We start from the raw sequence: 14,533 nt of genomic DNA, 5'->3' as shown, positions 1-14,533 counted from the left end.
ATCAGTCAGGGTCTGAACACTCAGAACTCAACCAATCAAAACAGTTTTTGGGAGATGTCAAAAGGTTGAACCAGATTACAACAAAGCTATCACTTATCCGTATCTGCAGTCTGGTTCCGGAGATAACTGTTGTATTAACCTCCATTGCCGATAGCCAGCTTTGCATAATGGAGGTGGGACCTAGCATGCGGTGTATGTCAGATCCCGCCTCCATTGTGCAAGTTGGCTATTAGCAATAGAGACTGATAGAATGGGTATCCCCGGAACTGGACCGCAGATCCGGGTAGGTGATACCTTGTTGTACTCGGCCTCACCCTTTAATGTGTATGCTCAACCCCTTTCCAGTGATCGGTGGGTCCCAAATGTTGGAGTGTCTCAAGAAAAGTTTCCTAGTAAATACTATATTTTTTTTATTTTAAAAACATTTTTATGTGCATACGAATTTTTTCTTGTAACCTTCACTGCATATTAGGCCAAACAGACTGCAAATAGTTTGACAAGCTAAGACATTTACAAGATGGTTCTTGTCCGAGAGTAAACTGCAGCTTATTCCTAGAGGGTCATTATGGTCTTGCTGAATAGCTTTTCATGAATAAACCTTTCTATTTTGCCCCATTAGCAGTTTAGCTGTGTACTCCGAGAACAACTTCACAGATGAACTATATTAACTCTTGCAGCTCACAATCCTCAAACAGTGTTCCCCATGCTACTGTAAAACATTCTTCCACAGATTGTAACCCTTATAAAATACATTAATCCTATTCAAATTCAGGTTTTGTGCCTTGGGAGGTCTTAGTTTAACCCTCTTTTCTGCAAATTATTCAATTACACTTCTGGTCTTGCACGTTGGACAAATGGATAAAATGTCCCTCAGAAGAAGATTACAACCAGCCTCAAGGTCTGCCCTACCTGTGCTTTTTGATGCCATTAGCTGTAGCGTCCCCTCCTCCGGGCTTCTTGTCATCTGACATGTTGTGTTTCTGGAAGTCAAGTTCCAAACTCTCTTCTGCAGAAGAATTTCCGACTGTCTCAAATCCACTCAAGGAATGATCAGACTCTGAATCTAAAAGAAGGACGGTCGTGTTAATGCAATCTACTCTGCAAGCTCCGGGCCTCGCTGCAACAACTGAAAACCTCTCACATTCACCGTGTGCTGAAACCTGAGGAGGTTACTTTGTTTTTTTTGACAGGCTCCATCCTGTAATAGATGCACCTCACATCAGCTCTTTACATGTTTTATACAGAGACAAAGCAGGAAACAGTATGTTGGAACTGGTCAGCATAAGATGTATGTTTTGGTCTATGCTGAGCTGTACCCTTTCCAAATAAATTAATTTAGGCTGTTATGGTAATGACCTGTAGGGGAACTCTCACTCTAAACTAAATGTGGTGCTTAGACTGTTCCAGACTATTAGGTGTACACATAGTATGGGACTAATGTGGGATCAGGACGGGCCAATGGTTATCTAGTGTGGGTCTTTGAGAACGTTAACATTGTTTATGTTAGTTTCAATGGTTAGTAAAGATAAAAAAAAATTGTACAGCAATAAAGAAATGAGTTAAATATTGTAGCACCCCTAAAAGGTTAGGTAAGCATTGACCAACGTGCCAGGTATCTGTTAAAGCAGGGCTTTCCAAACTGGGTGCCATGACACAGTGTGTCGGTGTCAGTCCACCGGTGTGTCACGGGATTGTCCAGTGAGCTGCGGTGGCTGCCAGGACTAATGTCCTGATGTCGTCCTAGGAGCCACGCAAGAGGACATCACTAGTCAGACCAAAGAAAGAATCCCAGAACTCACTTGAAATCTTCTGCAATATAGCAAGTGTTTATTCACACAGTGCGTATGACAAATTACGCTTTTAGGCCAAAGCCTTTTTTCAGACTGATACTAGCGAGTGCTGGGATTCTCTTTGTTCTATATACTGCATTTCCGCAAACACCACAGAATAACACGAGTGCTGACCTTCCTTTGTGACTATCATTCGTCAAACCCCTTAAGACTCCACCTGGGAACATTGATCAGGGGGCATGGCACAGAGGGGTAGCAGCCACATTAGTAATGCTGATACTGCCATCACATCGTGTTTTGTAGAATGCACAATGTGATACGTGCAATGGCGGTACGGCAAGAAATGAGTCATCAAACATGCATGTCTAAAAAGGGTGTCCCCCAACATGAGAAGTTTGGCAAGCTCTGTGCAAAAGTCCTGTCAGTCCTGACAACATGTCCTCACACCATAGTATATGAATACAGTTGTCATACGGTTTGGGGCTAATAAAACCACAGGAGCTAAAACTGTATGAAATTGTATACACAGTTTTTTCTTTGGGGGGGGGGGGTTCTTGTCAACTTTTACACTATAAAAAAAATAAAATAAAAAAATAAAAACATATGCTGCAAATGTATGGTTTTGAAACAGTAGAAAAAAAATTTCAATAATTTAAAAAAAAGACAACCACAACTGTACATAGTAGGATTAAACTTTTTAGAATGATTTCTGACAAATATGATTCTATATGTTTTTAGAATATAAAACCCTATCCAGTCCCCGTATACATAAATTGTGGTGCTATAAATTAGAGTATTGGTTGCGTGACCTATTTAAATAACTATCACAATAGAACCTGATACAAAAGTAATTGTAATTTACCCACAGGGACAGAGAATCTCCAGGGACATCCAACAATTAAACTATTTAATAGAAACATTTTAAAAGGTTTATTTTTTTTTGCTGCTTCTGCTGTTTCTAAGCATTGTCCCTGGATGTAATATACAGTCAATAAAGCTCAAATAATTCTAAAATGCCAAGAATACAAAAAAACTGCCAGGGGAAATTAAACCACAAGTCTGCTAATGTAAGCTGTTCTTTAAAATATAAATTCACAGGATAGTACCGTAATATAATCACTGTCCATATTTCCAATGAATTGTGTATTTGTAGAGGTCATTTTCCATAATGGGGGAAAAAAAAAAAAGCTTTCATAAGCACTTTTTTTTGTTCTGTAAATTGTGTTCAATGATACTATTGACATTTCTATACTTGTATTGCTTCCGTCAATCTGATCTAAAAATAGAACAGAACTGTACAAGACTCAGATCAGGGGTATTCCAGCCTTTAAAGGGGTATTCCAGGAAAAAATTTTTTTTTTTATATATATATCAGCTGGCTCCAGAAAGTTAAACAAATTTGTAAATTACTTCTATTAAAAAATCTTAATCCTTTCAGTACTTAGGTGTCATCACAGAGGATTTAGACAGAAAACAACAACCTTGACTTCAGAAGCTCATAAGTACTGAAAGGATTAAGATTTTTTAATAGAAGTACTTTACAAATCTGTTTAACTTTCTGGAGCCAGTTGATATATAAAAAAAAGTTTTTTCCTGGAATACCCTTTAAAAACGTATTCCTCTATCCATGGGATGGGGGGGGAGGAGGGGGTGGCGTTCGACCTGTGGGACATTTAGCAATGCACTCTGGTATCTCCGATGCGGCCATAAACAATGTATGGAGTGTGTGCCGGCCCACCGCTCAAAACAGTGTGAAAAGAAGGGGCCCAGTGACTGAGATTGCAGGGGGTACCAGACGATAAAAACCCACAATCACACATATTACAGGGTTTCCCAACTAGTGTACCTCCAGCTGTTGCAAAACTACAACTCTTAGCATGACCGCACAGCCTTCGGCTGTGCGGGCATGCTAAGTGTTGTAGTTTTGCAACAGCTGGAGGCACCCTGGTTAGAGGATAGAGGGTACATTTTTAAAGGGCTGTAAAAGGGGGATTGGAAAGTATACCTGAGACGGCATCATAAAATTCATCCTCGCTGAGAATGCTGTGGTGCGGAGGGGTTCCTTTAACAAAAGACTGCTCTAGTTCGTGGTGTTCAGTGGCCAAGGTCTGTAACGCCTCTGATAAGATCTTACTTTTCTCTTGCTCGTGTTCTAGTTTCAGGTTTCTCACCTATTTTGGAGTAAGAACATTCCAGTGTTAGCTTATTACCTGTAAGGTAAATGAAGGTGACAGATGCAAGAAGAAGAGTGAGGAAAAGCAATAGGGTACATCGGAAAATGCAGCTAGAATATTACTATCCTGCCCTCAAACCCGCCACCTTTATTAGGTTTTACAGTAGTTTTCTGCATTGCTGTAAAGGGGAACTAACAGTATATTACAAACTGAAGTTGGTTGAAATGTCTGCTTTGTGTTCAGTTAGGACATTTTATTTTAAAGGGGTATTCCATGAAAAAACAACTGGCTTCAGAAAGTTAAAACAGACATGTAAATGACTTCTATTAAAATTTTTATCCTACCAGTACTTGTCAGACAGAAAAGAACAACTCAACTTCAGCAGCTGATAAGTACTGGAAGGATTAAGATTTTTTTTAATAGAAGTAATTTACAAATCTGTTTAACTTTCTGGAGCCAGTTGATATGAAAAAAAATAAAAATAAAAAAAAAAAAGTTTTTTCATGGAATACCCATTTAATCCCTTAAGGACCAGGCCATTTTACACCTTAGGACCAGAGCGTTTTTTGAACATCTGACCACTATCACTTTAAGCATTAATAACTCTAAGATGCTTTTACCTATCATTCTGATTCCAAGATTGTTTTTTCGTGACATATTCTACTTTATGTTATTGGTAAAATTTTGTCGATACTTGCATCGTTTCTTAGTGAAAAATTCCAAAATTTGATGAAAAAATTGAAAATTTTTAATTTTTCTAACTTTGAAGCTCTCTGCTTGTAAGGAAAATGGATATTCCAAATAATTTTTTTTCTATTCACATATACAATATGTCCACTTTATGTTTGCATCATAAAATTTACGATTTTTTACTTTTGGAAGACACCAGAGGGCTTCAAAGTTCAGCAGCAATTTTCCAATTTTTCACAAAATTTCCAAAATCACAATTTTCCAGGGACCAGTTCAGGTTTGAAGTGGATTTGAAGGGTCTTCATATTAGATATACCCCATAAATGACCCCATTATAAAAACTGCACCCCCCAAAGTATTCAAAATGACATTCAGTCAGCGTTTTAACCCTTTAGGTGTTTCACAGGAATAGCAGCAAAGTGAAGGAGAAAATTCACAATCTTCATTTTTTACACTTGCATGTTCTTGTAGACCCAATTTTTTTATTTTTACAAGGGGTAAAAGGAGAAAATGTATACTTATATTTGTAGCCCAATTTCTCTCGAGTAAGCATATACCTCATATGTCTATGTAAAGTGTTCGGCGGGCGCAGTAGAGGGCTCAGAAGCGAAGGAGCGACGAGGGGATTTTGGAGAGTACGTTTTTCTGAAATGGTTTTTGGGGGGCATGTTGCATTTAGGAAGCCCCTATGGTGCCAGAACAGGAAAAAATACCCACATGGCATACCATTTTGGAAACTAGACCCCTTGAGGAACGTAACAAGGAATAAAGTGAGCCTTAATACCCCACAGGTGTTTCACGACTTTTGCATATGTAAAAAAATGGTTAAAAAATTTCACTAAAATGTGTGTTTCCACCCAAATTTCACATATATGCAAGGGTTAATAGCAGAAAATACCCCCCAAAATTTGTAACCCCATCTCTTCTGAGTATGGAGGTACCCCATAAGTTGACCTGAAGTGCACTACGGGCGAACTACAATGCTCAGAAGAGAAGGAGTCATATTTGGCTTTTTGAGAGCAAATTTTGCTCGGGGGCATGTCGTATTTAGGAAGCCCCTATGGTGCCAGGACAGCAAAATACCCACATGGCATACCATTTTGGAAACTAGACCCCTTGAGGAACGTAACAAGGAATAAAGTGAGCCTTAATACCCCACAGGGGTTTCACGACTTTTGCATACGTAAAAAAAAAATTTTTTTTCACTAAAATGTGTGTTTCCCCCCCAAATTTCACATTTTTGCAAGGGTTAATAGCAGAAAATACCCCCCAAAATTTGTAACTCCATCTCTTCTGAGTATGGAGGTACCCCATAAATTGACCTGAAGTGCACTACGGGCAAACTACAATGCTCAGAAGAGAGGGAGTCATATTTGGCTTTTTGAGAGCAAATTTTGCTCGGGGGGCATGTCGCATTTAGGAAGCCCCTATGGTGCCAGGACAGCAAAATAACCCCCACATGGCATACCATTTTGGAAACTAGACCCCTTGAGGAACGTAACAAGGAATAAAGTGAGCCTTAATACCCCACAGGTGTTTCACGACTTTTGCATATGTAAAAAAATGGTTAAAAAATTTCACTAAAATGTGTGTTTCCACCCAAATGTCACATGTATGCAAGGGTTAATAGCAGAAAATACCCCCCAAAATTTGTAACCCCATCTCTTCTGAGTATGGAGGTACCCCATAAGTTGACCTGAAGTGCACTACGGGCGAACTACAATGCTCAGAAGAGAAGGAGTCATATTTGGCTTTTTGAGAGCAAATTTTGCTCGGGGGCATGTCGTATTTAGGAAGCCCCTATGGTGCCAGGACAGCAAAATACCCACATGGCACACCATTTTGGAAACTAGACCCCTTGAGGAACGTAACAAGGAATAAAGTGAGCCTTAATACCCCACAGGGGTTTCACGACTTTTGCATACGTAAAAAAAAAAAATTTTTTCACTAAAATGTGTGTTTCCCCCCCAAATTTCACATTTTTGCAAGGGTTAATAGCAGAAAATACCCCCCAAAATTTGTAACTCCATCTCTTCTGAGTATGGAGGTACCCCATAAATTGACCTGAAGCGCACTACGGGCAAACTACAATGCTCAGAAGAGAGGGAGTCATATTTGGCTTTTTGAGAGCAAATTTTGCTCGGGGGGCATGTCGCATTTAGGAAGCCCCTATGGTGCCAGGACAGCAAAATAACCCCCACATGGCATACCATTTTGGAAACTAGACCCCTTGAGGAACGTAACAAGGGGTACAGTGAGCATTTACCCCCCACTGGTGTCTGTCAGATCTTTGGAACAGTGGGCTGTACAAAATTTTTAATTTGCACAGCCCACTGTTCCAAAGATGTGTCAGACACCAGTGGGGTGTAAATTCTCACTGCACCCCTCATTACATTCCGTGAGGGGTGTAGTTTCCGAAATGGGGTCACATGTGAGTTTTTTTTTTTTTTTTTTTGCGTTTGTCAAAACCGCTGGAACAATCAGCCAGCCCTGTGCAAATCACCTCAAATGTACATGGCGCACTCTCCCTTCTGGGCCTTGTTGTGCGCCCCCAGAGCACTTTGCGCCCGCATATGGGGTATCTCCGTAGTCGGGAGAAATTGCATTACAAATTTTGGGGGGCGTTTTTCCCTTTTACCTCTTGTCAAAATGAAAAGTATGGGGCAACACCAGCATGTTAGTGTAAAAAAAATTTTTTTTTACACTAACATGCTGGTGTAGACCCCCAACTTCACCTTTTCATGAGGGGTGAAAGGAGAAAAAGCCCCCCAAAATTTGTTAGGCAATTTCTCCCGAGTACGGCGATACCCCATATGTGGCCCTAAATTGTTGCCTTGAAATACGACAGGGCTCCAAAGTGAGAGAGCGCCATGCGCATTTGAGGCCTGAATTAGGGATTTGCATAGGGGTGGACATAGGGGTATTCTACGCCAGTGATTCCCAAACAGGGTGCCTCCAGCTGTTGCAAAACTCCCAGCATGCCTGGACAGTAAACGGCTGTCCGGCAATACTGGGAGTTGTTGTTTTGCAACAGCTGGAGGCTCCATTTTGGAAACAGTGGCGTACCAGACGTTTTTCATTTTTATTGGGGAGGGGGGCTGTGTAGGGGTATGTGTATATGTAGTGTTTTTTTACTTTTTATTTTATTTTGTGTTAGTGTAGTGTTTTTAGGGTACAGTCGCATGGGCGGGGGATTACAGAGAGTTTGAGCTGCCGCGCAAAATTTGCTGCATCGCAAACTTGCAGCCTGATACTCACTGTAAGCCCCTGCCCATGTGAATGCACCCTGTACATTCACAGTGGGGGGGGACCTCCAGCTGTTGCAAAACTTCAACTCCCAGCATGCACAGTCCATCAGTGCATGCTGGTAGTTATAGTTCTGCAACAGCTGGAGGCACACGGGTTGGGAAACACTGAGTTAGGAAACAGACAATGTTTCCCAACCAGTGTGCCTCCTGTTGTTGCAAAACCACTACTCTCAAACTTTCTCAGGCATGCTGGAAGTAGGAGTTCGGCAACATCTTTAGAGCCAGATATTGCCGAACTACAACTCCCAGCATGCTTGGAGTTGTAGTTTTGCAACATCTGGGAGGACTACAGTTTGCAGACCACTAATACAGTGGTTCCCAATCTGTGCCCTTCCAGATGTTGCAAAACTACAACTCCCAGTATGCCAAAACTGTCCAGGCATGCTGGGAGTTGTAGTTCTGCAACATCTGAAGGGCCAGATGTTACAGAACTACAACTCCCAGTATGCCTGGACAGTAAGGGCATGCTGAGGATGTGTAGTTTTGCAACATCTGGAAGGGCACAGTGGTCTCTAAACTGTGGACCTCCAGATGTTGCAAAACTGCAACTCCCAGCATGCCCAGACGCCAATGGCTGTCTGGGCATGCTGGGAGTTGTAGTTTACAGGGTCCCATTACAGCAATGCATGTCGCTTTACGGCGACGTGCATTGCTGTAAAGGGCCCGACCGCGGCTGAAGATCTACTCACCTGTCGCCGCCGCCATCTTCCTCGCCGGGATCCGGGTCTTCAGGGACGAGGTAAGTACCGGGGCCGGTCCCCAGCACTCCCCCGTCGCGTCCTCTGGTCTTCCTCCCGTCCTCTCCGGACTTCAAGGGGCCGGGCAGGACGGGAGGAAGTAACCGCCCCCACCCCCCCCCTGCGATTGGTCGGTTAGTTAACCGACGGATCGCAGGGGATCGGAGGAGGTGGCAGGCTTGCCACCTCGCTCCTAGGCTCCAGCATGGTCCTGGCTCTCTGTGACAGCCGGGATCATGCGAAATTACCGGGCGGTCGGGTCCCAGAAACCCGATCAGCCCGGTATCGCCGCAGATCGCAAGGGCGATTTCCCTTGCGATTTGCGGCGATCGCCGACATGGGGGGCCTACATGGCCCCCCTCGGCGTTTGCCCTGGATGCCTGCTGAATGATTTCAGCAGGCATCCAGTTCCGATCTCTGCCCGGCGAGCGGCAGAGACCGGAAAATGCCATGACATTGTGGAACGTCATTGGTCCTTAAAGCCCAGGGTCCCACAACGTCATTGGTCCTTAAGAGGTTAAGACTCATGCAGATGGGCAGATGATTGCTCTGTTATATAGATGCATACGTACATGTACATATAAAAGACAGGGCAGTAATAAGGTTTTCATAGAGTTACATTACTTTACTTTTCTGATGGATAGGAGGATATAAATCTGTGTTCTTTTAATGGTGTAAGAGAGAAAAGCTACAAGCCATGTAGATCCATCCTGCCCAGATATGTGTTACGTTCCCCTTAGATTTCAAGACTTATAACAGCGTATAGCTGGGCAGTATGAATCCATCCTCCTCACTTATACACTATTATACTTCCCTCTGTGCTCCAGCTTAAAAGGGGTCCCAGGTGGGCCAAAATGTCATCCAATTGTTATATTTTCACATTAAAATTGGACAATCTTCCACTACTGGATGGATAATGTGAATGTATATGCAAACCATGATCACAACATCATCATCTATTAACATCACTGCTATACCCTCTTATGCCGTAAATAAATATAGCACAATTTGCAATTGGATCAAATAAAAATCCTATGAAATCCTAATATAGACAAGGCTGTGTCTTTCCAAATCATGTCCAATCTCCTGAATTTACCACATGTGACTCCAGTGAAGGTGATCAGGAGAAATGGGAGGTCCCAGAGCTAAATTTCAAGTGTCATAGTTATAGAGAGTACCTGTAACCAAACTAAACTTTTAATATATTGTTTCTTATGTAATTATAAGACACTTTGCTATTAACTTGCTGTTGAAATTCTCAACCTTTATCTGTTTTTAATGTGATAGAACAGAGCCACCTAGTGGCCGTTTTTTTCAGTTTGCTGCACAAGTCAAATAGTTACTTTGGTCTCCTCCCGGCCTGGCCGGAGACCAAACTCAGGAAGTGCGTGCGGGGGCATGGGGAGGCACAGCTCTCGCTGGCTTCAGTGATGTCGTGCCTGCTGGGGAACGCCCACTTTCTCCTGCCTGGAGCTCAAACAATGTGAACAAGGGAAAGGGTATGATACACAGCTTATTAAAGCTCGGAAAAATGTTTTGAAAGCCAGGAGGGGTGTTAAGAGTAGTTAGGGGAATATAATCGGAGTTAGTTTAGAAAATATGGTTTAATGGCAGGTACTCTTTAAGGGTCTGAATACTCAATGCTAAATGTTTTATAAATTAGCAAAAATTTCTAAAATTCTATTTTCACATTCTCATTATGGGGTTTTTGGGTGCAGATTGATAGGGGACAACTTGCTTTTTATTTTAGCACGAGGGTGCAATATAATAAACTAAAAAAAAAAAAAGGGTCTATGACTTTCCAAATGAATTGTGCATTTGCATTGTGTAATACATTTTGAATATACATTCTATATATAACTGTGTGCACATATCCATAGCAATAGCTTTCCCTGTTATGCTGAAGTAGCAACTTCTGATCTGAGCTCAGAACACGGCTTTACTACTGGTGCAGAACGTTGGCTTCAGACTGCTGAGCATCTATTAGATCTATGACCCTTAATGAAAGCAATTACAACTGTGAAATAAAATAGGGCAAATATATTGACTTGTATTATGAACACAGCCTGACCCGTACACCATGTGCATCACAGTCATCATGTTCGTGCTCTGCCTATAAGCCCCAGCATAAATATTACATAACAACATATAATATGGAAGGGTTTTCATCAAACGCAGAAGTCTTGGGAACATACAGTTTATCTCTATCGAGGTAGGTAGACAAATGCCATGTACTGTATGTAAACAATTGTTGCCCTACACTACACAATACATTTGTTAAAAATGTAAAGTAGAGAAATCTTAAAAGTTTAATTTTTCATTTAGATTTTTTTATCCATATGGTCTTCATTGCTCCATGGTGCAGTTCTGATTCTCACTTGCCCACTGTAAGTGCTTTCAGCAGTATACAGATGGGTCAGCATTGGGGGCTCTGAGTAGACTGCAGCGACACCAATATACACAAACTGAGCTGCACAGTGTGTTCTGACACTATCACAGACAGCAGTAACTTGTTCAGTAATCTATAGGATTGAATAAAACTAGCTAGACTTCACTCCCCACAGGAACCTATAAGCCGTGGGTGACCAAGACCCCTTTAATAGAGAGGCGAGGGACTATTTCCATGCTGCTCTACCATACAGGTGCTCTATGAAGGGGACAAGTCTACAGTTCTCCACAGACCTCAAGGGATTTATACTAAGTATTTTGTCCATAGAGCTCAGCTAACTGGATTAGCATCTAATAATTAAACAACCTGCCCCTCAATCCACATCACAGACCCAGATCAGCAACTTTGGGCTTCCATTTAACATATCTTAAAGGGTACTCTGGTGAAAAACTATTTTTTTAAATAATCTGGTGCCAGAACGTTAACCAGATTTGTATTTTTGAATTACTTCCATTTCAAAATCTTAATCCTTCCAGTGCTTATCAGCTGCTGTATGCTCCAGAGGTTCTTTTCTTTATACATTTATTTTCTGTCAGACCACAGTGCTCTCTGCTTACACCTCTGTGTCTCAGGAACTTTCAAGAGCAGGATAGGTTTGCTATGGGGATTTGCTCCTACTCTTGACAGTTCCTGAGACAGAGCGGTGTCAGCAGAGAGCACTGTGGTCAGACAGAAAATACATTTTTAATAGATGTAATATACAAATCTGTTTAAACGTTCTGGCACCAGTTGATTTAAAAAAAAAGTTTGGTATATCCATTCTGTATGATCACAAAAGTATATTTTTTAAATACTAACTAAAAACAAAAAATACCCCTAGGCCTTCATCAACAGACTCTGGAATAAACAGCCAAGCTGCATGGCTACTTTAATAGAGAGAGAAGAATAAGGGTCTATTCACATGGCAGAATTTCCGCTTGTGGAATTTCACCTCAAATTAAAGCCCATTCACACCACAAGCGGAAATTCAGAAGTGGAAATGGGAGTGCTGAATCCCATAGAAGTCTATGGGCTTTAATTTGAGGCGGAAATTCTGCCGTGTGAATAGACCCTAAGGCCCAGATGTATCAAAGAATGCCTACGGTAGAGCTATTTTCCCACGTTTATTTGGGTGGTGGGTTTGACTAGCGTGCATCTTATTTATCAAGAAGGTGCAGTAGGATGATGAATTTTGCGCAGCTCTGCTGTGGTGGGAGAAGCTCTACCCCACACACTTTTTCTAGACGCTTGTGAGGGAAGGAAGTAGACACTTTCCCGGGTCCTGAATTTGGCAGGTTAGGTGTTTTTACTTACTTTCACAGAGCTGCCGGGACATTTTTACTTGCATTTTAGACGCTACAATCAAAATTTGATTGTGGTGTCTAAGGGGTTAAAGGCAGGCATCACCGTGATCAGTGATATCTGGCATTAGAGATGGGGCCTGGTGGCAGATAGATGCCAGGATCACCCAACTATGACCCGTGCTCAGCTCCTGAGCACGTGGCATAGAAGGGGAATGGGACGCTGTCACCCACAAGAGGTTAAAGGTTGAATTGCGGAAGGTAGAAGTGATTCTCCCGCCTACTGGTAGGTGGTGTAGATTTGCGCCTAAAAAGTACCTTTGAGTACAAAATAGCGACTTTTGACAAAAGTCACAAATGATAAATACGTGACCACTGCATGGTCAAAAAGAAAAAAAGTTATACGGGTAGGTAAAAAGAGTGAAACGGTCTATATCAAGAGACGCATAAAAGTCGCTAAATATGCTGCTTGCACCTGAACTGCGCCAAAACATAGAAAAAAAATGCTCTAAAACCAATGATAAATCTCCCCCCAAGTCTCTCCCAATAACAACGGACTCAAACATGCTCCAACATCCTTCTATCCCATGATGTCCAGAGTCAGAAGACTGTAAGCATCCTCTACCCCAGAGTCGGTAACTTACATAGACATTATTTAGAGCACAACAAGCCATGCAGTCTGTAAATCAGGAGTTTAATTCCAAACCTCAGCAGGCATACAGCATCTGGTCTGTCTCTGTAAGATACAAGGTACTGCCCAAACCAGCACGACTTTGCCTCACATTTTATACCTTCTGCACTGTAAATGTATGTGTCAACTGTATCCAAAGGGCAACAGGCGCTGTGTCCTTTTAGCATATGCCGTTTTTTGTTGCCTTAGAACTCAATAACCAAAGACAGCAATGATAAATGTCCCCCCTAATCTTTTCCAAAAAACAGCACCACACCTGGCCTAGGTTGTGTGTGTTATAACAACTTTGCTCCATTCACTTCAACGGAACTGCAATACCACACAAATGGAGGACAGGTGTGGTGCTGTTTTTCAAAGAAATCAGATCTGCTTTTCTAATCCTATATAACCACTTTAACTTCTCTCCCCTTTAATGGTATTGTTTCATTAATAGATGTAAAGACCAGGAGCTCAAACTTTAGTTCACCGTTTATTTGCCAGAATGTTGATCAAGTAATAATGAGCCTCTTTACTGTGATACTTAACCCATTCACGTAAAACATGGAAATCTATTCATATGAATGGCAAGGACACATACTACGTTTCAGCTGTAGAGGTCGCTGGAGGAAAAATTCATTGTTGGTCTAAACAGATCACCAAAGTGACTAATCAGCAAGACTACCACTAAAACATCAAATATCTACTAAAATGATAACATCAAAGCAAAATTTATATAACTATATTAATATTAATACATGAGTTAATGAGAATTCAGTTTAGGTAAACTAATCACTGTTCTAAGCAGTTTCCATACTCCGCATTACATAATAACTGGACATCACATATTAGAGCCAGTAATCCCATTATAAGCGCTCTATGGACAGTGTTCAATTGTCAGCTGCATGAAATGCCTTGGGATTCATTCAGGAATTACTACTGCATACTTCAATAGTCCCACTTATGGCCTCCACCCACCAGTAATGGAAAAAGTTCTGCTTGACAACAAGAGTCTAACTATACTGAGGAAAGTAAACCATACAACACTGTCAGCGAAACAACTTAACACAAAAGCCGCTTTGTATTGATATTTATGTGATTAAGGTTGGGTTCACACGAGAGTTTTTATTTCTGCTTAATATATATACATTTAACATACTTGAAAAGGAAAAATATATACATTAACAGATTATATATATATATATATATATAAAAAAAGCAGCATATTCTCTTAGTTGCCACACACTATAGTGCTGTCGACTACGCAGTTGTATACAGAAAAATTTAAAACGTACTATAATGGAATGGAAAAATGCAGTAATAATAAAGCATTTTATCTACTAGTGCTGTAACAACGTAAAAAGAAAAATTTTACACTCCGAGAAAAAGCCATAAAATTATAAAAAATAAAAAAACGAGTAGATAATGGTTAAAAAAA

General features: G+C 41.2%; 1 protein-coding gene across 7 annotated transcripts in view; it reads right to left on the bottom strand.

The window, feature by feature from the left end:
• The window catches only part of OSBPL1A (oxysterol binding protein like 1A), a 166,047-nt gene that overhangs the window by 69,637 nt on the left and 81,877 nt on the right, over nucleotides 1-14,533 (bottom strand). For 5 of the 7 annotated variants that reach the window (XM_056521726.1, XM_056521727.1, XM_056521728.1 and 2 more), the window contains 2 exons: nucleotides 3,796-3,961; nucleotides 910-1,063 (listed from right to left, as the gene is read on the bottom strand). The exons of 1 other annotated variant lie outside the window; for it this stretch is intronic. In XM_056521726.1, coding sequence (XP_056377701.1) covers nucleotides 910-1,063; nucleotides 3,796-3,961 — 320 coding nt within the window. The remainder of the gene's footprint in view (nucleotides 1-909; nucleotides 1,064-3,795; nucleotides 3,962-14,533) is intronic. One more of the 7 variants, XM_056521732.1, reaches the window with a different exon arrangement.

This window comes from Hyla sarda, chromosome 5 (assembly GCF_029499605.1).
Source record: "Hyla sarda isolate aHylSar1 chromosome 5, aHylSar1.hap1, whole genome shotgun sequence".
Lineage (NCBI taxonomy): Eukaryota > Metazoa > Chordata > Amphibia > Anura > Hylidae > Hyla > Hyla sarda.
The sequence above is the reverse complement of the archived record's forward strand: the minus strand, read 5'-3'. Positions and strand labels throughout refer to the sequence as shown.